The sequence below is a fragment of the Leucoraja erinacea genome, chromosome 14 (assembly GCF_028641065.1).
Source record: "Leucoraja erinacea ecotype New England chromosome 14, Leri_hhj_1, whole genome shotgun sequence".
Classification (NCBI taxonomy): Eukaryota; Metazoa; Chordata; class Chondrichthyes; order Rajiformes; family Rajidae; genus Leucoraja; species Leucoraja erinaceus.
In genome coordinates this window covers 9,219,712-9,244,274 of record NC_073390.1, presented here as the reverse complement: position 1 = coordinate 9,244,274, position 24,563 = coordinate 9,219,712, and the positions used below count along the sequence as shown (strand labels likewise).

At 47.5% G+C, this 24,563-nt stretch overlaps 1 protein-coding gene across 1 annotated transcript; it reads left to right on the top strand.

Annotated features, from left to right (window-relative positions):
• Window positions 1–5,973: 5,973 nt before the first annotated feature.
• Window positions 5,974–18,365, top strand: LOC129703246 (receptor-transporting protein 3-like). Its single transcript, XM_055645558.1, has 3 exons — window positions 5,974–6,496; window positions 13,250–13,450; window positions 17,759–18,365. The coding sequence occupies exons 2-3, from the start codon at window positions 13,278–13,280 to the stop codon at window positions 18,087–18,089; spliced, it is 504 nt and encodes a 167-aa protein (XP_055501533.1). The 5' UTR covers window positions 5,974–6,496; window positions 13,250–13,277; the 3' UTR covers window positions 18,090–18,365.
• The last annotated feature ends 6,198 nt before the right edge of the window (window positions 18,366–24,563 follow it).

Below are 24,563 nucleotides of genomic sequence, written 5' to 3'. Positions count from 1 at the left end.
GAGGGGTGTTCTTACAGAGGTGTGTAAAATTGTGAGGGGAATATATAGGGTAAATGCAGCGTCTTTTACCCAGGGTAGAAAAATCAGAGGACATAGGTTTAAGGTGAGAGGAGGAAGATTTAATAGGAATCCTAGGGGAAAGTTTTTCACACAGAACGTGGTGGGTGTATGGCATAGATACATAGAAAATAGGTGCAGGAGTAGGCCATTCGGCCCTTCAAGCCAGCACCGCCATTCAATGTGATCATGGCTGATCATCCACAATCGGTATCCCGTTCCTGTCTTCTCCCCATATCCCTTGATTCTGCTAGCCCTAAGACCTCTATCTAACTCTCTTTTGAATGCATCCAGTGAATCGCCCTACACTGCCTTCTGAGACAGAGAATTCCACAAATTCACAACTCTCTGAGTGAAAAGGTTTTTCCTCATCTCAGTTCTAAATGGCCTATCCCTTATTCTTAAATGTGGCCCCTGGTTCTGGACCTCCCCCCCCCCCCTCACATCCGGAACACGTTTCCTGCATCTAGCATGTCCAATCCCTTAATAATTGTATATGTTTCTATAAGATATCCTTTCATCCTAAATTCCTGTGATTATGAGCCCAGTCGTTCCATTCTTTCATCATATGACAGTTCCACTATTCCGGGAATTAACTTGGTGAACCTACGCTGCACTCAATTGCAAGAATGTTCTTCCTCAAATTAAGAGACCAAAACTGCACACAATAGCCCAGGTGTGGTCTCACCAGGGCCCTGTACAACTGCAGAAGGACCTATTTGTTCCTATACTTAAATCCTGTCATTATGAAGGCCAACATGCCATTAGCTTTCTTCACTTCCTGCTGTACCTGCATGTTTACTTTCAGTGACTGATGTACAAGGACACCCAGCTCTCGTTGCACTTCCCCTTTTCCTAATCTGACACCATTCAAATAATAATCTGCCTTCTTGTTCTTGCCACCAAAGTGGATAACCTGACATTTATCCACATTTGCTCCCAGAAGAGGTAGTTGAGGCTGTACTGCAGCAATATTTAAATGTCCTTTGGACAGGTACATGAATAGGATAGATTTAGAGGGATATGGGCCAAACACAGGCAGGTGGGACTCACGTTGATGGGGCATTTTGGTCCGCATGGGCAAGTTGGACCGAAGGCCCCTTTCTGTGCTGTATAACTCTCTGACTCTGAGTATGAGTGATGCGCAACTTCATCCAACTTGAAAACAGCAACAGTATCGCAAGCACATACACTCAGAGAACCATACAAAAACTCATTGTGCATGAATTTGATGTCAATTAAACATTACATTCCAAAAGAGCAAAGACTTTGCAAATATCAAGACATTAGTACAAAACCATAATTAGAAAAATAAATGTCCATGGTAGCACAGATGTTCCATTACTGAGGTAGGAATATAGGTTGGTTTAAGAATCTGATAGCTGTAGGAAGGTGTTCAAGAAGGAACTGCAGATGCTGGAAAATCGAAGGTACACAAAAATGCTGGAGAAACTCAGCGGGTGCAGCTGCATCTATGGAGCGAAGGAGATAGGTAGCGTTTCGGGCCGAAACCCTTCTTCAGACTGATAGGGGATGGCGGGGAGAAGGAAGGAAAAAGGGAGGAGGAGGAGCCCGAGGGCTGGGGGATGGGAGGAGACAGCCCGAGGGCTAAGGAAGGGGAGGAGACATCAAGGGCTAACAAAATTGGGAGAATTCAATGTTCATGCCCTCCGGATGCAGGCTCCCCAAGCGGAATATGAGTTGCTGTTCCTCCAATTTCCGGTGTTGCTTACTCTGGCAATGGAGGAGACCCAGGACAGAGAGGTCGGATTGGGAATGGGAGGGGGAATTTGAAGTGCTGAGCGTAGGAAGGTAACAGTTCCTGAACCTGATGCTGTGAGACTTCAAGCTTCTGTACCCCCTACTCAATGGTAGCAGTGAGAAGAGAGCATGGCCCAGGTGGTGGGATCCTGGCACATGTCATGACGATGAGTCATGATAATGAGATGCAAATATGTTGACCTTTGTATCAGCTGACTTGGAGGTCAGATGGTATGTGCGCTGTGTAAGCCAAGGCAGGAGGTCCTGGCCCGGGGGAGATAATAAACACGGAGACAAAGGAATGTAACCTGTAAATATTGTGTCAGTATTATTATTCCACACCTTAAGCGAAGATGTGACATTGGCAACTTGGATATTTTGGATATTTTGGATTCTGAATCAGTGGCTATGAGCTGGAAAAAGATAGGAAAAGGTTTCATAATGGCAGTCGTTGGAGCTGATATCTTAGCACTTTGCAAAGTCCACACTTCGATCCGACGGATGATGCAAGTACCAGTGTGAAGCGGAGCGCTTGGCTGGAGGAATTGGAGGCCTACGCCGACAGTCGCGGGCTCTTTCTTGAGGAGAGTACGCCGGGGCAGACGGCGCAGCAGAGAGCATTGTTTCTCTTCACCGTGGGGCCAGCGGTTCGAGAAATGTTTAAAACACTCCCTGACTCCGGAATGAAGGAAGACTATAAGAAAGCCGTTGATGCTTTGAACAGTCATTATGTGGTGGTGCCGAATGCTACATTTCAACGCAAGGCAATGGGAACCACGGGACGAAGTCGCCCGGTGGAGACGTCGCACAACCCCAACACTCCCGTGGGACCGAATGGAATGTTGGCCAAACGCAGCCCAGAAACGGCTGTTCTGTAGTCCGCCATCCGGTCGGCCGCGCGCTGTGCTGCAGTAAACTCCACGTACTCCACACCGTGGTCAACAGCCGCCACCGCTGGGAGGGCTGGGCGGGACAGGGCGTTGGCAACTGTGTTGAACTTCCCGTCCACATGCCGAACGTCCGTCGTAAATTCAGAGACGAATGCCAGGTGTCGTTGCTGCCGGGCGGACCATGGGTCAGACACCTTACGCAAGGCAAACGTCAAGGGCTTGTGGTCGGTAAAGGCGGTAACGGCCTGCCCTCCAGGAAGTAGTGAAAGTGCCGGATGGCCACGTAGAGGGCGAGGAGCTCTCTGTTAAATGCACTATAGTTGCGCTCGGGGGGCCTCAATTGACAGCTGAAAAAAGGCCAGCGGCTGCCAGCGTCCATCAATGAGCTGTTCCAAGACCCCACCTATGGCCGTATCAGAGGCTTCCACAGTGAGAGCCGTCGGGGCAGTGGCCCTCGGGTGCACCAGCATTGTGGCTCCAGCTAGCGCCGCTTTAGCACCTTCGAACGCGGCCTCCACCTCAGTGGCCCACACGAGTTCCCGTGGCTTACCGGCGAGGCACTGGAAAAGGGGGCGCATGATTCTGCCCACCGCCGGCAAGAAACGGTGGGAGAAGTCTACTTTCACAGTTAGCGGCCTGGGGAACTGCCAGATGGCCTTCACCTTATAGGGGAATGGGGTGGCGCCCTGCGAGGTGACGTTGTAGCCCAGGAACAAAATTGTGCAGAGTCCAAACTTCGGGGGATTGACGATAAGTCCATGGTCGCGGGGCCGCTGCAATAGCGCCCGCAGGTGTGTGAGGTGCTCCTGTTGGGAGCAGCTCGCGACCAGGATGTCATCGAGGTAAATGTAGACAAAGTTCAATCCCCAACCGATCATGTCCATTAAGCGCAGGAACGCCTGAGCAGCGTTCTTCAAAGCCGAAGGGCATGCGGAGCCACTCAAACAGCCCGAGCAGGGTGATGGTGGCAGTTTTGGGCACATGTTCCGGACTCACAGGGATCTGGTGATAACCACGGACTATGTCCACCTTGGAGAAAAAGATGGCGTCCTCCAGATGGGCCGAAAAGTCCTGTATATGTGGGACTGGGTAGCGGTCCGCGGTTGTAATGACATTCAGATGCCTATAATCCCTGCATTGTCTCCACCCCCTAGATGGCTTTGGGTCCATGTGCAATGTGGACGCCCATGAGCTATCAGAATGCCGTACGATCCCGATGTCCTCCATCTGCTGGAATTCCTCCATGGCAATGCGCAGCTCGTCAGGCGGGAGCCGGCGTGCCGGGGTGTGTAATGGCAGTCCCGCAGTGGGAATATGATGCACCGCCCCGTGCTTGGGGGCCGCCATGTTGAAACGGGTGGTGAGTTTCCGGTAACTCCGCGAGGAGGAAGGCATACGGGCCCTCTACTTCAGCCACTACGTTGAGCTGCGGGCAGGGTGCCGTCGTGGGGCCACGGGGCCGAGGTCCTACGATGGAATGAGGCGCCCACCCCGTACGTCCACCATGAGGGAAAAGGCCCGAAGGAAGTCGTCACCCAGGAGCGGAAGTAATAAAAGCACCACTGGAGGTTATCCCGGTCCCTGGCGTGTGGCCGTGGCTCGGCGACGGTTGCGTTGGGCTGGGCATCTCTGTGGAACGGTTGGCGGGCAGGCGCGGACACCCGGCTGATGGATCCGCCGTCCTGCCGCCTTGCGAGCCACAATTCGTCAGCGAAGTCGGAGCCAACGAGCAGCAAGTGGATGTCATCCGGCATCTGTTCGAGGAATGCCTGCTCGAAGACCAGGCATGGTCGATGGCCAGCCATCAAGACGAACATCTCGCTCATCAATGCGGACGGTTTGCGGTCGCTGAGGCCGTCCATGTAGAGGAGGCGGGCGTCACACTCCCGGCGGCTGAGCCTTGAGGCCGTCGTACTTGCCAAGCGCCGGTGGGTCCTGTAAGTATGGCAGCAACCATGAGGCCGTCTCTTGGTTGAGCGCCCCGACGAAGTAAAAGTACCGGGTGTCGTTGACCACGACACTGCGGAGATGAAACTGGGCCTCTATGTGGGCAAACCACACTTGAGGCTGCTCTGCTCAAACACGGGCAGCTTCAGTCCTACACCATTTTGCAGGGCATCGAGGATGGCGGCGGCTTGCATGTTGAAAGTCCGAAATCCGCCGGAGTAGCGGAGTCACCACTTTGGTGTGTCAAAACTCTAGGGTGCATGCAAAGTACTTTATTTTAGAACACAAACAATGCGTCACCCGAGTCGAATAAGACAACCAAAAGTATCGTTGCTTCCACAAGTGTGGGCGCTAGACTGACAGTTACTGACAGTTACAGCAAAAAAACACTGCCAATAGAACACCAGCGCTCATGAGACTCCTCCAGCCAATCACGAGGGTTCGATTACCCAGAGCCACCACTGGGTGGCGCTACAATATCTAGCATTATAGACATTTTATCCATTTTGTCCAGCACATACAATCTGTACAGCTAACACAAAGGAATACTACAATACAAGCAGTGATGAGCTGGAATCAAAGGAGAATTGTTTCTCAGTGAATGGACACTACAATGATGAAAAAGAATGGCGGAATATTATTCCCTGAATCTCATGCACAGTATGACACAAGCTAGCACAGTACAATAACTGTAAGAGATATGTCTCTTGTGCGAGGTAGAAATCAGACAGAGTTTTGGACAGGATGTTGCTTCAAGGAGAAACCCTACACAATCTATAAAGCCCACACGATGGGTAAGGCAAGCACTTTACCTGCTCTGACTGATCTTGTGACCAAAGGAATCGTACATGTTTTTTATTCCTTGACCGGGGAGTTGTTTGCACTCCCTTATGCAGCGGTATAAGATATTTAAGCAGCAGTACCTCCCTTAGGCACGCAGCCAGGAATAATACTGTTGCCGGGAAGCCGAATGTGCCTTTGGCTTTCACAGATAAAGCTATCTAGACAGACATGTGAGGCATTACTCAGAGAAGATCATATATCACACTGGGGGCAAAGCATGGAAGGTTGTCCAGCTTATAAATAAGAATTTAAAATTCTCACTGCAGACAATTGTTGTGTTGTACACTGTTGATATCAAGTGGCACATATTTTGCCAGAAAATAAGCTTGCTGAAAATCCAAGTCAAATGCCTGAGAGACAATCTAAAGAAAGTCTTGATCCGTAACATCACCCATTCCTTCTCTCCCGAGATGCTGCCTGTCCCGCTGAGTTACTCCATCATTTTGTGTATTGCCTAACAGACAAATGAAAATAGGACAATAGTATTGCTCCAGGAAAAGTTGATTATCAATTATATATACCCAGTTTTGGAAGTTATGCTCTAGAATTTCTAACCAAATGCTACAGAGTACACAGATGGAATATGCGATATTAATGGCAACTACAAACTAATCTATTTGCATACCACCCAGCTTCATTTTCCACCAATGTTAAAATAAAGTAAAACCAAGCAGAGTGCAAAATTACATCTGTTAATTTACGGCAGGGATGATTAGATTATAATGCCCAATTTTAATAAAATTAGCCTTTTTACGAATGCAATACAAAGTCCAATCAAATTCAAATATTGCTCAAAATTTACTGTCATGTGATTTCTTGGAAATGACATAGGGAAGTGAAACTTAGTCTAGCGCTGATTACAATTCACCTTTCTGAATATATTTTGTAAAGAGAGCAACTCCTCTGCAGAACAAAACAATCCAATTTGTTACAGAGCCAAGGAATTTGCTTACAGATTTAATTATTTCATTGTGTTGGAAGAATCGGCAAAGTGAAAGGTAAGGACATTTTATCTTCTGTAATTTTCAATTATTGTTCATTTGCCAATGTGTGACTTTTACAGACATTACCTACTCTAAAGAGAAATATTTCTGCAGGAATGTAATTTGGCTGCTTAGAAAACATAAAGGCCTTGAAAACGAGCCAATATACATTCTTTGAAAATCACATTAAAAATGCATTTCAACATAAAGACCTGACAATTTGGGAAATTGAATTGAAGACTTCCAGGTGCAATTCAATTTAATGAGCTGGCATTTTTCTAACATTATTAATGCACGACAATATCGCCAACATAGAGGGTTGCCAACTTCCTCACTCCCAAATAAGGGACAAAAAGGTGAGTATAGATGGGGCATGTAAGGGACAATAAGGGACTAGTGTAGACGGGGCATGTAGGTCGGTGTGGGAACGTTGGGCCGAAGAGCCTCTTTCCACGCTGTGTAACTCTGTATCCCAGGACTGATTCGATGAGATGGGAGGGAATGCGAGGGGTGGGGGAGAGGGTTGAGGTGGGAGAGGGGGCGTGAGTGGGATGGGGAGGGGGAGGGGAGAAAGAGGGATGGGGAGAGGATGGAGAGGGGAGGGGATGATGGGACAGCACCGTGAGGGGCACGGTGGGGAGTAGAGTTGAGGAGAGAGGATATTAAGGGAGAAGGGGAGGGGAGGGATATTGAGGGGGAGCTAGAGGGGTCAATGAGGAACAGTGGATATTGAGGGGAAAGGGACAGTGAGGGGGAGGGGAAGGGGGGGATATAGAGGGGAGGGGGGACAATGAGGGAAAGGGGAGGGGATGGGACATTGAGGTGGAGGGGAAATTGAGGGGAAGGGGACACTGTGGGGAAGGGAAGGGGACATTGTTCGTTGTGGGAACATTGGTCCGAAGGGCCTCTTTCCATGCTGTGTGACTTTCCATGCTGTATCCCAGGACCGGATTCGATGGGTGGGGAGGGGGGACGAGGGGTGGGGAGAGGGGACGTGGAGGGGGGAGGGGGGGAGGGAGGGAGGGAGGGAGGGAGGGAGGGAGAGGGGGGGAGAGGGGGAGGGGGAGGGAAAGGGATGGAGAGCGGAGGGGATGAGAGAGAGAGATGGGACAGCACCGTCAGGGGCGCGGTGGGGAGGAGAGTGAAGGAGGGAGGATATTAAGGGAGAGGGGAGAGAGGAGGGGGACGGGTGGGAGAGGGGAGGGGATGAAGAGGGGGACGGGTGGAGAGTAGAAGATGGGATGGGAGGGGACGGAGAGGAGGAGGGTACGCGAGGGGAGGGAGAGAGGGAGGGAGATGGGAGGGGGCCGTGAGGAGCACAGTGGGTAGGAAGAGAGGAGCGTGGAGGAGGGAGGATATTGAGGGAGAGGAGGATGAGATGAGAGGGGACAGGGTGATAGGGGGACGGGGAGTTGATGGGACTGGACATTGAGGGGGATGGGGAGAGAAAATTGAGGGGGGAGGGGAGTGAGGGGACATTGAGAGGGGAGGGGATATTGAGGGGGAGGGGAGGGGACATTGACGGGGACGGGACATTGAGGGGAGGGTACGGGGACTGGATGGGAGGGGGTGATAGGGACGGGCAAAATATAGCGGTGAATCATTCGTGCGTGACGTCAACAGTACATGCAACACGCCGCACGCTGTTGTATCAGATCTAGGATCTGTCTGTAAACGTGCCCTCATAAACTACAAATTCTGCATTGATCAGCTTCGCAATCATTCAAACGTGTTTCTACTTAGCAACATTATTTCAGGACACCCAGTGACCCATGAATGCTAGATGCGCAGGCATTTTGTTCACAAAATAAGGGTGAAACCAATGATCCAAAAAGAGGAGTCTTGGCTATGAATCCTATCACGACTGCCAACTAGGAGAGAGGTGGTACAGGACGAGATAGCAACTCTCTCAAATTCCAGGGCTTATATACAGACATTGCTAATGCCAGCAAAGGGTACTTTTTTAGAAATATCTTGAAGCAATATTACCACAAATGGCAGACTGAAGTGGCAACAACTCCTTATCCAGAAATAATGTTGTGCTGGCTGAAATATCCAAAAACTAAGGCTATCATACTGAATAAATGTATTAAAGGATAGATAAGATAATGAAGCTGAGCTAAGCCAGGAGCCATGCTTGAATACCCGAAACCCTGCTCCCGTTCTGGTTTTAAGCCCTTCTCTGCAAGGTCTACCTTCAAAAGAAAGTGAAGCATCACTTTGGGTTCCAGCCAACCCTTTCAATACCCTTGTAATAAAATGTACAGTGAACTTATTTTTTTTAATCCAAATGTGCCAATTCCTTTGAAAGCAGCATGTGGAACCTTACACACGCCAACACCCTCACCTGGTGATTAGTAGCATTGGCTATTTTAACTGCCTATCCACTTGCTTTCAGCATGACCAGCTATTTTAAATAAGACACAACAAACTACAGATGCTAGTTTTCAAAAGAAGATACAAAGTTGTAGAGTAACTCAGCATGTCAGGCAGCATATCCAGAGAACATCCAGAGGCAACGTCTTGGGTCAGGATACTTCTTGATCCTATTGATTTAACCGATGAAACACCTGGGAAGGCAAACCTGGAAAATCTTATTTTGTTTGTTTTCAGTCGTAAAGATGAGAGAAATATTAACATATGGAAATAAAAATTATCATTCAATTTGCTTAAGAATACTCAATATTAAAACATATAAGATTATTAAGTGTTTGGACACGCTAGAGGCAGAAAACATGTTCCCGATGTTGGGGAAGTCCAGAACCAGGGGCCAAAGTTTAAAAATAAGGGGTAAGCCATTTAGAACGGTCACAAGGAAACACTTTTTCTCACAGAGGGTTGTGAGCAGTGGAATTCTCTGTTTCGGAGGGGAGTAGAGGCCTGTTCTCTGGACACTTTCAAGAGAGAGCTAGATAGGGCTCTTAAATATAGCGGAGTCAGGGGATATGGGAAGAAGGCAGGAATGGGGTACTGATTGGGGATGATCACCCATGATCACATTGAATGGCAGTGCTGGCTCGAAGGGCTGAATAGCCTACTCCTGCACCTATTGTCTATTATCTATTGGCTATTGTCAATGTAGCTATTAATATCCTCATGAAGAATTTAGACTGATCCCATTGTGAGAATGTCAGGATTGGTGTTGAGACAATGGTGAAAAATTCCAGTCATGTAAAAGGAGGGACAGAGATGGGCAAAAAACAAAAGGGAGTTCATGATTGCACAAAAAAAGGTTAATCAAGGAAATATTTCTGGTAAAACTCAAGTTAGTCAGTAATTGTTATTAATTTGGCTTGATTTAATTGTGTTTTGTTGTGACCAAAATGTGTATCTCGAATTAAGCTTTTTGAAATAATAGGAAGTGTCTGAATTTTCTAAACGCCAATAAAAACCAAAGGACACAGCTTGAAATGAAACAAAACTGAAACCGAAAAGCTTATACACCACCAAACCAAATTGAATAATTGATAAATCTATTTCAAGCAATAGATCAATTGAATATAGAAACCATGTAATTATTACATAACTTGAATTGCATTTTTACAGTTCAAGTTAATTTTTTCTAGAGTCAAATTTATGTCAATTTATGTAGTCAAATGCTGGTTGAAGATCACAAATAGTACTTCAAAGAGGAAGTTCACAACTCGGATGGATGGGGCTTTTATCACACTTTTTCTAAAAATCAAAATAAACTTTAATCAAATAAAAAATATGTACAATATAGGAACCGCGCAAAAAATGTATCCGACATTCTCGGAGGCTATACAAACATTCAATACTGTTTTCATTCAATACCGGTAGGCGGCGCGGCTCTGGCCAGCAGCGGCCTCTGCAGTCTGTCCGCGTTTTTATTATTTTCTGTCTGTGTTTTAATGTAGTTTTTGTTATTTTTTGTTGGGGTGTGTGTGTGGGGGGGTGGGAGGGGGGAGGGAAACTTTTTAAAATCATTCCCTGCACTGGAGACCCGACCTTTTTCTCGTCGGGTTTCCGTTGTCGTTGGGGCCGCAACGAGGAGCGGCCTCCAACAGGAAGAAGCCGGGGACTCTGGTGCTACTCACCGTCGCCGTCGCGGGGCTGGCCGAGTCCGGAGCGGTTGGAGCGGTGGAGGAGCGCTGCTGCTGCTGCTGCCGCTGCTGCTGCTGCTGCTGCTGCTGCCGATGCCGCTGCTGAGTCGGAGGCTGCTGCTGCGGGTCTGCGGACAGCGGCGCCGGGAGCCCGCGGATCCCTGGAGAGAGACCGCTTTTCGGGGCTCCTGCAACGGCGAATTCTCCCGCCCGTGTTGCGGGGTTGAAGAGCTCCTGGAGCGGGGCCTGACACCACTGCCCCGCGCGGCTGGAATGGTCGCGGGACTTTGCGAGCGCGCACACCGGGGGCTCCAACACCAAGACCCGGTGTGCGACCTCGCACCACCCGGCGTGGCTTCAATGGCCGCGGGACAATCGCCATCGCCAGCCGGGGGCTTTGACTTTGACTCTGACATCGGGGGGGGGGAGAGTGCAGTGGAGAGATAAGTTTTTTTTGGCCTTCCATCACAGCTATGTGATGGATGTTTATGTAAAATGTAATTATGTTGTGTCTGGGTCTATTTGTGTGTAATGTATGGCTGCAGAAACGGCATTTCGTTTGGACCTCTAGGGGTCCAAATGACAATTAAATTGACTCTCTCTCTCTTGACAACTTTACCCCACACTCTTGCCACTCATGTGGCCCCCTAGTGTGAAATCTCTTCCCATATTTTGAGGGGCGTCTCCAGCACACCCTGCCCCCCATGTCCAGCAGCGGAAATACCCTAGACTGTGGTCCTCCCCCACAGAGCCTTGGCGTTGACTGCACCGAGCTTCAGTGCGTCCCTCAGCACGTACTCCTGCAGTCTACAGCGGGCCAGTCGGTAACATTCTCCGACGGATATCTCGCTCTGCTGACCCATCTCGCTCGGGCAAACCAAAGAGAGTCTTTCACCAAGTTGATGACCTTCCAGCAGCACTCGATGTCCATCCCTGAATGAGTCCCTGGGAGCAGTCTGTAAGTCACAGAGTCCTCTCTTATGGAGCTGTTCGAAATAAATTGTGACAGGGACCCTTGTAAACCTCTCCACTCTTTTTGAAAATCCACACTCTGCGAAGAGGTGGGCAACCATCTCCTCTCCATAGCAGCCGGCCGAGGGCAGCGTGTGCTGGTGGTGAGGTTCCGACGGTGCAGGAAGGATCTGACGGAGGGCTCCCCTCCTTGCCAGTCAAGCAAGGTCTTGGTGTTTGTTGGTGAGTTCTGAGGCATTTCGCCAGACTAGCTGGGCAGTCTGCTCTTGGAACCATGCCACTGGATTTATGGAGTCATTTCCCTGCAGTAGCTGCAGGATGTTCCGTGCTGACCACTGCCCGATGGACATGTGGTCAAAGGTGTTGGTCCAGAAGAACCTTTCTCTGAACTACAGATGGTGCAGCTGACTGGCACATTGCGAGGCATCTGTGCCAGGCCCATCCTTCGCAACACTGGGGACAGGTAGAACCTCAGCAGGTAGTGACACTTGGGGCCCACATACCTTGGCTCTATGCTCCTCCTGATGCAGCCACTCATGAAGGTGGCCATCAGGGTGAGGGCGATGTTGGGCACAGTTTTACCCCCGTTGTCTACCGACGTGCATTGTGGCCCATCGCACCGATTCCATCCTCGACCCCCAGATGAACTGGAAGACGGCCCGAGTGATTCCTGTGGCATAGGAGGGACAGGCCACATGCATCCCCAAGAGCACCTCACATCTGATGACTAGATTTTTCCCTGTTATAGAAAGGGAGCGCTGCTTCCACAGCTCCAGTTTCTTCCCCTCCTTGGCTATCCACTCCAGCCAATTCTTGTCACACGCCCCCCCCCCCCCCCCCCCCCCCCCCCCCCCCCCCCCCCCCCCCCCCCCGAACCAGATCCCCAACACCTTCAAGAAGTCAGGCTGGTGAAGGGGACGGAAGATCAGTCTGGCCAGTTGCCAAAGAGCATGGCCTCACTCTTCCTGCGGTTCACCCTGGCTCCCGTGGCTGACTCAAACTGATTGCAGAAACTAATCAATCTGCGGACCGACCCTGGATCCGAGCAGAAGATGGCGATATCGTCCATGTACAAGGAGGCTTTGACTTGAGTGCCCCCACTGCCTGGCAATGTCACTCCTCTTATGCTTACGTCCTTCCTGATAGACTCGGCAAAAGGTTCTATACAACAGACGAACAATACAGGGGAGGACAACCCTGCCTGAGTCCAGACCCGACGGGAAGCTGTCTGATTCCCACCCATTGATTTGGATTGCACAACAGATATCGGTGTAGAGCAGTTGGATCCAATTCCTGATTCTCTCCCCGAAATCCATTTTGGAGAGCACGTCCATCATGTATGTGTGCAATAGTCCTTCAAAAACACCTCTTGAATTCAGGGAGACCCACTTTTGAGTTGATCCAAGCCTTAGGAACAAACAACATGCATGAAGACCAGAGGAATTTTTTTTCTGTGGGTTGCTATCACCTCCTAATAATGTTCAGGGAAGGTAGGGTGAGGGTGGGATGATGATAGCCATGGTGTGTTTGAGGTTCATGGAGAGAAGGGATAGTCAGACTGAAGAAGGGTCTTGACCCAAAACGTCACCCATTCCTTCTCCCCAGAGATGCTGTCTGACACGCTGAGTTACTCCAGCATTTTGTGTCTACCTTTAATTCAAACCAGCATCTGCAGTTCTTTCCTACACGTCTAGGGAACTGATACCCTTTCCCTCTGATCTAACATCTTTAGGTCTTTACATATTTCAAGACAGTACACAATGGCAGAAGTTCCTGGAACAAACCTTTGGTTCACTCACTTCACCAGCTGTATAGAAGAAGAGGAATTTGAAGAACGGTGGACACTGAATTTCAATTACAACCTCCAAAAAGAACTGGATGCTCAGAGAAGAGCAGAAGGTTGGAAGATTTATATAACATCATCATTTGCCAAGTAAGGTATTACATATTTGGGAGCCAAATGTACAACTGACATGGGTTATTTTATGAAAAATAATGTTTTGCACAAACTTGGAGCCTTGCTCAATCAATTTTTAGGTGGAAAGCAAATACAAGATACAAGATACAAGATACATTTAATTGTCATTTGGACCCCTTGAGGTCCAAACGAAATGCCGTTTCTGCAGCCATACATTACAGACACATAGACCCAAGACACAACATAATTTACATAAACATCCATCACATTGCTATGATGGAAGGCCAGATAAACTTATCTCTCCACTGCACTCTCCCCCCCCCAATGTCAGAGTCAAAGTCAAAGCCCCCGGCTGGCGATGGCGATTGTCCCGCGGCCATTAAAGCCACGCCGGGTGGTGCGAGGTCGCACACCGGGTTCTTGATGGTAGAGCCCCCGGCGTGCGCTCGCAGAGTCCCGCGGCCATTCCAAGCCGCGCGGGGCGGTGATGTAGGCCCCGCTCCAGGAGCTCTTCAACCCCGCAACTCGGGCGGGGGAAGTCGCCGTTGCGAGAGCCCTGAAAAGCGGTCTCCCTCCAGGGACCCGCGGGCTCCCGGTGCCGCCGTCCACAGACCTGCCGTTGAAGCCTCCGACTCTCCGGTCGGGCCGCAGCCGCAGCAGCAGCAGCAGCAGCACTCCTCCACCGCTCCACCCGCTCCGGACTCGGCCAGCCCCGCGACGGCGACGGTGAGTCGTCGGCACCAGAGTCCCCGGTCTCTTCCTGTTGGAGGCCGCTCCTCGTTGCAGCCCCAACGATAACGGAAACCCGCCGAGAAAAGGTCGGGTCTCCCGTGCAGGGAGAGATTTAAAAAGTTTCCCCCCCCCCCTCCCACCCCACCCCCACCCCCCAATGGCAATGAAACAAAATATTCTCCCTGATAGATAAAGTTCATAATAGGAGTGCATTACAGAATTATGGTTACTTTTATGAATTCATACAGATAATCCCCTCAACACCTGATGTGAATGTCCTTCAAAATAATTATGGAATATTCATATACCTGCCAAGCATAGACTTGTTTCTTTACATTAATCCTTTGATGTTTCTACACTGCATAGGAATATAGAAGCAGATGTAAGCCAGCCAATTACTTAAGACATGTTCCACCTTTCATGGAGATTTAGCGGATCCGTGAGCTAATTTCATGTATCCATTTTTACCTTATTTTCCCCAGTATCTTTGATTAACAAAACTCTACTAATCTCAGATATAAAGCAAAGCATGCAGGCACAGCAGGCAGTGAAGAAAGCGAATGGCATGTTGGCATTAATAACAAGGGGAGCTGAGTATAGGAGCAAAAAGGTCCTTCTGCTGTTGTACAGGGCCCTAGCGAGACCACACCAGGAGTATTGTATGCAGTTTTGGTCTCCAGATTTGAGGAAGGACATTTTTGCTATTGAGGGAGTGCAGCGTAGGTTAATTCCCGGGATGGCGGGACCGTCATATGTTGATAGAATGGAGCGGGTGGGCTTGTATACTCTGGAATTTAGAAGGATGAGAGAGGATCTTATTGAAACATATAAGATTATTAAGGGTTTGGACAAGCTAGAGGCAGGAAACATGTTCCTGGTGTTGGGGGAGTCCAGAACCAGGGGCCACAGTTAAAGAATAAGGGGTAATCCATTTAAAACGGAGATGAGGAAAAACTTTTGCACGCAGAGAGTTGTGAGTCTGTGGAATTCTCTGCCTCAGAAGGCAGTGGAGGCTGGTTCTCTGGATGCTTTCAAGAGAGAGTTAGATAGAGTTAAAGATAGCAGAGTCAGGGGGTATGGGGAGAAGGTAGGAACGGGGTACAGATTGTGGATGATCAGCCATGATCACATCGAAGGGCCGAATGGCCTGCTCCTGCACCTATTGTCTATTGTCTAAAACTATTGATCTTGTATCACTTGTCATTTCCAGAAGAAAGTTCAAAGAAGGTTACAAAGTGCTGGAGTGACTCAGCAGGTCAGACAGTATCTCTAGAGAACATGGATACATGACCAATACCAATATATTTACCAATATATATATGTGGTAAAAAGGATCAAAAGACCATGATGGGAGTTATATTCGAGCCTCTGAATACTAGCCAGGATATTGGGTACAAATTACATCAGGAGATAGAAAAGGCATGTAAGAAAGGCAATGTTACAGTGGTAATGGGGGTTTTCAATATGCAGGTAGACTGGAAAAATCAAGTTGGCACTGGATCCCAAGAGAAAGAATTTGCAGAATGCCTGCGAGATGGCTTTTTTAGAGAAACTCATGGTCGAGCCCACTAGGGAAAAGGCAATTCTGGGTTTGGTTTTGTGTAATGCATCATATTTGACTAGGGAGTTTAAAGGCAAGTAATCCAGAAGAGGCTATGATCATAATATGATAGGACTTAACCTGCCATTTGAGAAGGAGAAGTGAAATCAGATGTATCTGTATTACTATTGAGTAAATGTTACTACAGATGCATAAAGGATAACTTGTCTAAAGACAGATAACTTGTCTAAAGTTGATTGGAAGGCGACCCTAGCAGGACAGACAGTTGAGTAACAATGGCAGGAGTTTTTGGGAGTCATTTGGAAGACGCAGGATCTTTTCATCCTAAAGAGGAAGAAACATACTAAGGGGAGAATGAGGAGACCTTGGCTGACAAAGAAAAGATAGTATACAAGTAAAAAAGAAGGCATATAACATGGCAAAATGACCAGGAAGATATAGGATTAGAAAGCTTTTAAAAACTAAGAGAAGCAAATAATAAAGCAACAAGGTTAAAAAAAAAGATGAAATATAAAGGTAAGCTAGCCAATAATATAATAGTAGGAATAATGCATAGACTTCTTTTTAAATGGGGAAAGGATTCAGAAATCAAAGGTGCAAAGGGACTTGGGAGTACTGGTTCAGGAATATCAAAAGGTCAATTTGCAGGTCGAATCAGTCAAATGCAATGTTCCTTTCAAGAGGACAAGAATATAAAAACAAAGATGTAGTGCTGAGGCTTTATAATGTTGTGAACAGTTATGAGCCCCACTTCTGAGGAAGGATATACTGGCATTAGTAAAGTTCCAGAGGAGGTTTGTGAAAATGATTCTAGGAATTATTGGGTTATCGTGTGAGGAGTATTTGATGGTTCTAGTCTGCACTCGCTGGAGTTCAGAAGGATGAGAGGGAGTTGGGGATCTCATTGAAACCTACTGAATAATGTAAGGCCTTGACAAAGTGGATGTGGAGAGGATGTTTCCAGTAGTTGGAGAATCTAGGGCCAGAGGATCCAGCCCCGGAATAAAAGGATGTACCTTTAGAATGGAGATGAGGAATTTCTTCACCCAGAGGATGGTGAATCTGTGGAATTTGGTGTGACAGAAAAACAGATCCGCCATGATTGCATGGCATTGCAGACTTGATGACTCGAACGGCTTAAATCGGCTCCTATATCTTATAGAGTTATAGAGTGATACAGTGTGGAAACAGGTACACACACTAGGGACAATTAACCTATGTATCTTTATGTCTTTGGAGTGTGGGAGGAAAGCAAAGATCTCAGAGAAACGCCACGCGGTCATGGGGAGAACGAACAAACTCCATATAGACAACACCCAATAGTCGGAATCGAACCCGGGTCTTCAACGCTGTAAGGCAGCAACTCTACCATTGCACCGCCGTCACGCCCTTGGGAGACAGTCCTTGTCAAGGACAGTTAGTGTATCTTGCTCTCAGCTGTTTGCACCTTAAGATTGGTGCCAGTTTTAATTGTATTGGTAGCCTTTAAATGAATGACCCTTCTTTCTGATGACATCCTTTAGCTTTCTGTTTAAGATTTGTTTTGGGACGTGATAGTCTTCATTTCAGAGACGTCTAAAGAATAAGCAGCTTCTGGTACAGTTATAGCAGAACTAGTATTGTGTTGTTGGTCTATGATTAATATCATTGCCTGGCATATCCACTTACCTTTTTCACATGTTTAGGAGTTACGGTTATTTATATGTTTATCTGTTACACATGTTCATGTGTAAATTCATGCATATGCAGAAAATGCTGGAAATACACATCACTGATGGAATGTTATCAGTTTGAAACGGCTTTTCTCTCCACAAATGCTGCCTGATCTGCCGAGTGTTTCTGACATGTCCTGCTTTGATTTCAAATTTCTGGTATCATATTTCATCTTGATGCTCAGGTGTACATGGTGCAGATGAGAGCACCTATTACAAATCTGTTCTAAATGCACTCAGAAGCAGATAGAGGAAATTTCAAGCATGAAATGACATGTTCTTCAACAACACTAACTATCCTGCCCTTACCTCCAACAGATTTACCTGTCGTCGCTGTTCAAATTCGTGGTCTTCATCCCGGGCCTCTATGCTGTTTCATTACCGCCTGGGAAGGAAGAGTGGATTAGTTTTGCTTCGCCTCTTCCGGCAGCAATGCAGAGAATGCAATAACCCCATTCAGCACAAACCACAGGTTAATTCCGACCAAATGGACCAAGTGCTTGACAGACTTATTTTAAAAATCCTCAAAAACTGCTACGGTGTTCCCAATCTGGTAGAAGAAGGAAGAGTTGTAATCCATCGGAAGACTAAACCTCATGAAAGTGACCTCTGTGAAGCCTGTCGCTTGGGCATGTGCAATCAAAGTTGATAAGGATAATAGGTATGTTTGAGGTTGAAAGTTTGCTTTGGTCCAATTGGTAACTGGCAAAAATATAATCAAAATTACACTGATATGTTATGGTTCAAATATTTAGCGTTAGAAATATTTGCCCAATTATCTAGCTGATACATTCCAAAACTGCTGGAATCCATCAGCACGATGGAATATAACCGTATGTTCTTTCTTTCTGCATTCTTTGTTGCATTTAGTCTAGTAACATTAAGCAATCCATAAAGATTTCAATAAAAATACTTTTTGTATGACTGTTCGGGCTTTAAACTGAATATTATTTATATCAGAGGCGTCATTGGATTCTCACTGAAATGCAGCACATAATAGAGCTCGGTCCAGTCCAATGTATCAGTACTTATGCTTAATTAATTTGGAATTTGTTATTTACTAGACTAAGTGGGACCCGTTGGGACCCTGTCACACAGGAAGCCTGGTCCCCCACCCAATGCAACCCGTTCCCCAACACAATATTCCACCACTCACCCGTTCCTCCAACGCAACCTGTTCCCACAATGCAATATCCCACCACACAAGCCTATCCCCCTCCCATCAAATCTACCCCTCCCTGTCCCCCTCTTCCTCTACTCCCCCCTCTATCCCACCTTGCCTATCTACCCCCTCTCTGCACTCCACTATCCATCTACCCCACTCCCACCCTCTTTCCCCCCTCCCTCCCTCCCTCTCTCTCCCTCCCTCATTCCTCTCTCCCTCCCTCATTCCTCTCTCCCTCCCTCATCCCTCGCCCCTTCCCTTTCTCAACCCTCTCATCCGCTCCCTCCCTCATCACTCTCTCTCCCTGCCTCCTTCATCACCCTCCCTCCCTCATCCCTCTCTGCTCCCTCCCTCCATCTTCTCTCCCCTGCCATGCTGTGGGCCAGGCTGCAGCGTTCCCTCTCTCCGTGTAACGCTGCGGTGCGTCAGGGCCCCTCCCCGTGTCCGCAACCGCGGGCAGGAGCCGCTGAGGCGCTGCCCGTCCCGGAACCCGCCGTGTCCTTCACTGCCTGCCCCCCCCGCCCCACCCATCCCCATCTCCTCTACCAACCCATCTTCCTTCCTCCTCCCCATTTCTCTCATCCTCCTTCCCTCACCCCCATCCAGCACCTAGCCAGGTCGTAGAGCAGCGGCAGGGCCTGGAACTCGGCCTGGTTCTCGTACTCGGCCCGGCCCTGGCTGTAGGTGCCCGAAGCACTCGCGGACCTGGGCCTCGACGGAGCAGGGCTTGCAGTGCCGGGGACGGGGTGAGCGTGTTGGACGGCCGAGTCAGAGTTGCCTGGAGTGCAGGAAGCAGATGCTGTGCTGCAGGACGCCCCTTCCTGAGTGACAGGAGAGGAGACCAAGCTGCGTGGTGGTGACTTACAGCAATCTGCGCATGTGCAGTTTTCAAAGATTTTTTAAACCTCGATAACTTGTACAATATACCATAGATCAGAACGAAACTTGTTGCACTCGCAGCACAGGAGAATGGTGAGTAGGGGGAGGGGGCAAAAATCGCAACGCTATCGCATACCGTTTTTGCGCAAATAGAAAAACCCCACAAACCAGAGGAGCACAAGATCAGAATTTTAGTTATGTATGGATAGAGGTAGATAGATAGATAGATAGATAGATAGATAGATAGATAGATAGATAGATATAGATAGATAGATAGATAGATAGATAGATAGATAGATAGATAGATAGATAGATAGATAGATAGATAGATAGATAGATAGATAGATAGATAGATAGATAGATAGATAGATAGATAGATAGATAGATAGATTCAACCTTCACCATAACTGAGAGAATCACTAGGTTATTTTGAGGCCAATTACAAGTAAATCACACAGTGAGACTTATCAGAGGCCAGATTTGTATACAGGGTCAGGGGGGAAATTAAGGGGGATGGGGAGGTCAGGAGAAAATGGTATTGATGAGAAGTTTGGATCAAACATTTCCTCATTGAATGGCAGAGATACATTCAGTAGATACATTGATGATGACGTGAAACTCTGCCTCTGAGCTTGCACAAGTGCAAAACCTGTCTACTTCAGTTCACTGCTGAGATTGGCAAATCCTAGCTTCTGTAATGGTAGAATAGTTTAGTTGAGTTGAGTTTAGAGATATAGCGTGGAAACAGGCCCTTCGGTCCACCGAGTCCACACCGACCAGCGATCCCCGCACATTAACACTATCCTACACACACATGGGACAATTTATACCAAGCCAATTAACCTACAAACCTGTACGTCTTTGGAGTGTGGGAGGAAACCGAAGATCTCGGAAAAAACCCACGTGGTTACGGGGAGAACGTACAAACTCCATACAGACAGCACCCGTAGTTGGGAATGAACCCGGGTCTCTGATGCTGTAAGCGCTGTAAAGCAGCAACTCTACCGCGGTGCCACTGTGGAGGAGTGAAGAATAGTGGAGAAAGAATAGTTTCCCATTATGCCCTAAACAATGTCTATCAGGTTCAATATCTTGGGAGCATAGGTTTTGCTGACTAGTGAAAGGGCTGTTTGAAGATAGGATCAAGGTCAGCACAGTGGTGCAGTGATACAGTTGCTGCCTTACAGCACTAGCGACCTGGGTTCGATCCTGACTATAGGTGCTGTCTATACAGAGTTTGTACATTATCCCTGTTACCATGTGGGTTTTCGCAAGTGCTCTGGTAAGTTGTAAAATTGTCCCCAGTATGTAGGATAGTGTTAGTGTATGGGGTGATCGCGGGTCGTCGCGGACTCGGTTGGCTGAAGGGCCTGTTTCCACTCTGTATTTTTAATTTCTAAAGTCTAAAAGTCTCAAACCTGGCATGGATCTCATGGGATGCCCAACTCTCCTAAATGCTTCTGAGATATGAATGACCTTCAGTGGTCTTCAGTAGGTTGCACCAACTTCAGAAGCCAAGCTAAAATGACAGTTGTAACGTGCACATTCAGAGGCTGAGCTCAAATAATCACTGACTTGTTCTTGGAAGCATTTCACCAATTTTAACTCAGAAAAACCCATCTGACAAGATAAGCAAACTAGCTAGCATCCTCTCCCAAGCCAACACTGGCATGGAGAAGTCGAAGTTTCATTCAATCAGTTCCTCTGGGCAGGCCAACTCATTCACATGCCCAATACTCAACTCCTGATGCCGACGCTCTATATTGAGTTCCGATGCAGAAATAGATTACCAGGTGGACACAGGGAAGTCTCCTTGAAGAAAGCACAACTTCTCTGCTGACTCCTGGAAATCCTTGGCCCAAGACTATGGAAATCCTTGGCATAAGACCATTGAAAGTGAGACTAACTTTGGAAGGAACAATTAAAAAATAACTGTGTAGGAAGGATCAGCAGATGATGGTTTAAACCAAAATAGACACAAAAAACTGGAGTAACTCAGCAGAACCGGCAGCATTTCTGGAGAGAAGGAATGGGTGATGTTTCGGGTCGAGACCCTTCTTCAGACCCGAAAACGAATTAGTTACAAGCAGGGATACTATGATTGTTGTAGTACTGTAGGATCTAGGAGTCCTGGTGTATGAAACACAATGTAACAAGTAACTAAAAAGGCTTTTTGAATGTTGACCTTTACTACACGCTGTATACTATAAAAGTCAATATATTTTGGTGTCACTTTATAGGACACTGCTGAGACTATATTTAGCATACTGGATACAGTTCCTGACTCTATAATTAAGCAATGATAATACTTCCATTAGAAGCAGTTCAACAAAGGTTCAGTGGTCGAATGCGAAGAGGTTGAGTAAATTTAGTCTACACTCTGTGGAGAACATAGAACAGTGCAGCAAAGGAACAGAGGGTTCAGCCCACAATGTTTGCGCCAAACTGAATATTTCCTCCATGGTAAAAGGTTCTGTCTTACTGTCTTACACTATCTATGCCTACCATAAATGTATACACTTCTGTCAAGTCTCCCCTCAACCTCAGTTCCAGAGAAAACAATCCGTCTATCCAACCTCTCCCTGTAGCTGAAACCCTCTAATCCAGGCAGCGTTTTGGGAAACCTCCTTTACACCCTCTCCAAAGCTTCCACATCTTTCTAGTAATGGGGCATCCAGAACTGCACGCAATACTCCAAATGCAGCCTAACCAAAATTCTATAGATCTGCATCACAACTGCAAGAAGTAATCTATTGAAGCACATAAATTCTGAGAGGGATTGACGGGGACGGAAGTAAAAAGATGCTTCTCCCTGTGGGATTATCTAGATCTAGGTTCAGAGTACGGAATCGTCCCCTTAAGACGGTGATCAGAATTCTGCTCAGAGAGGGAGATTATGCATTTGGGAAGTTAAACCAGGCCATGATGTACACCGTGAATGGTAGGGCTCGAGGACTAAGACTAAGGATATTCAGCTTGTCTCCAATGACTCTTTGTAATCTATATTACTAAAAGTCTGATCTTGACCACTTCCTGTTGTTCTGTATATTGATTTTAGAAATAACGCTGCCATTTACGGCTATGATTTATGGTCATCTTACTCAGTCCCCCTCCGCTGCACAGGACAAGAGGATTTTTCCCATCGATGAAAAATAAAAGGGTTATTAATGTTTCAAAAATGTTGAGATTCTCTCTCCTGAAGGACACGCCCCTTCCGGAGGAACTATAAAACCCGGAAGTGTTGAGTGCCTCAGTCAGTCTCTGCAAGATGAGGGGGCAAGAGGGTCACGTCTCTCAGTCTGAGCTGTGAATAACACCGAACACATGTCTACTAAACTATGAGTGGTTTTACTGACCTGTCAGTGCCCTTAATGTGGTTTGAAAATCTAGTTTGGAAATGCTAAAGCTGTGTTGCCTTTGGTTTGGAAATGCTACAGCTGTGTTGCCTTTGGTTTGGAAATGCTAAAGCTGTGTGCCTTTGGTTTGGAAATGCTAAATCTAGGTTGCCTTGGTTTGGAAATGCTGAAGCTGTGTTGCCTTTGGTTTGGAAATGCTGAAGCTGTGTTGCCTTTGGTTTGGAAATGCTAAAGCTGTGTTGTCTTTGGTTTGGAAATGCTAAAGCTGTGTTGCCTAATTAAAGTTGCCTTGCGTAATTAAAGTTGCCTTGCCAAATTAAAGTTGCCTTGCCTAATTAAAGTTGCCTTGCCTAATTAAAGTTGCCTTGCATAATTAAAGCTGCCATGCCTTTTATAAAATTAAAAGTCTAATCTTGACCACTTCCTGTTTGCGCTTTATAATGATTTTAGAGAAAACGCTACCACGTACGGCTGTGATTTTTGGCCATCTTACTCAGAGTCCCCCTCCGCTCATCAGGTGCCGAGGATTTTTACCATCGATGAAAAATAAACGAGTTATTAGTGTTTAAAAAAGGTTGAGATTCTCTCTCCTGTCAATCATGCCATGAAGGCCACGCCCCATCTGGTGGGATGGAGGAGGGACTATAAAATCCAGAAGTCTGGGCGTGGCGCAGTCTCTGCAAGATGGAGGAGGGTGAGGTCACGACTCGCTGTCTTTAGTGGCCTTGCACCCTGCTTGAAATGGTATGAAACTGCACTTGAATTTGGTGGCCGTGTCAACTGCCAGCCCACCAGCCATGAGTAAGTGAGCTGCCAGCACAACAGGCTTGAGTGACTGAGCTGCCAGCCCAAGAATCCTTTCTGTCCACAATGTCCATACTAACCCACTGGAAACCAGTACTTCAGCCTACAATGCACCATAGAATACATCCTAACAGGATGCATCACAGCTTGGTTTGGAAACTGCTCTGCCCTAAATTGGAAGAAATGACAGAGAGTTCTGGGTAAAGCTTATTACATCACACAAACAGGACTCTCCCCCTCCCCAGTCCCATTGACTTTGTCTGCTCTTCACGCTGCCTAGGGAATGCAGCTAACATAATCAGGACCACTCACATCCCTCCTTCCCCCTCTCCATCAATCAGAAGATACAGAAGCTTGAAAGCACTATAAAAACTATATTCAAGGTACGTTTCTTCCCTATTGCTGTCAGATTTCACTTCGGAGTCACGTGAGTGACTACGTGAAGAAGAAGGCCGTCAGCCCGCATGCGCGTCATTACGTCTAGTGCATTGCACAACGACTGACTGGCAGGCGCGTCGCTCCTTCCAGCGGTAAGTTTAAAATCCTCAGGGGAACCGCTGGGTGAGGGCTTAGCCATGAGTATCAATTACCTGACCTCACACCAGCTCCAAGAACTGGCCATGGAGGAAACTACTAACAAGTATCACACTCCTGCTAACTGTGCTTCATTAAATGTGCCGGCTGTTAATTACTCCATCTGGGGTTACATTGGAGGGGGGCGTCAGAGCCCAGGAGGTGAAGCTACAGAAAATATTAAAGTTGCTCACCTCAGGCATCACGGCCTTTGTCAGGTCGGTGGATGGGGTGCCCCTATCTGATGTTCAACAGGACGCCATGGCATTAATGTGCAATGCACATTTCCAAATTAATTGTCTACGAAAAAATGCCATCCGCCCTGCGCTGAGCCCCAAATTTGCAG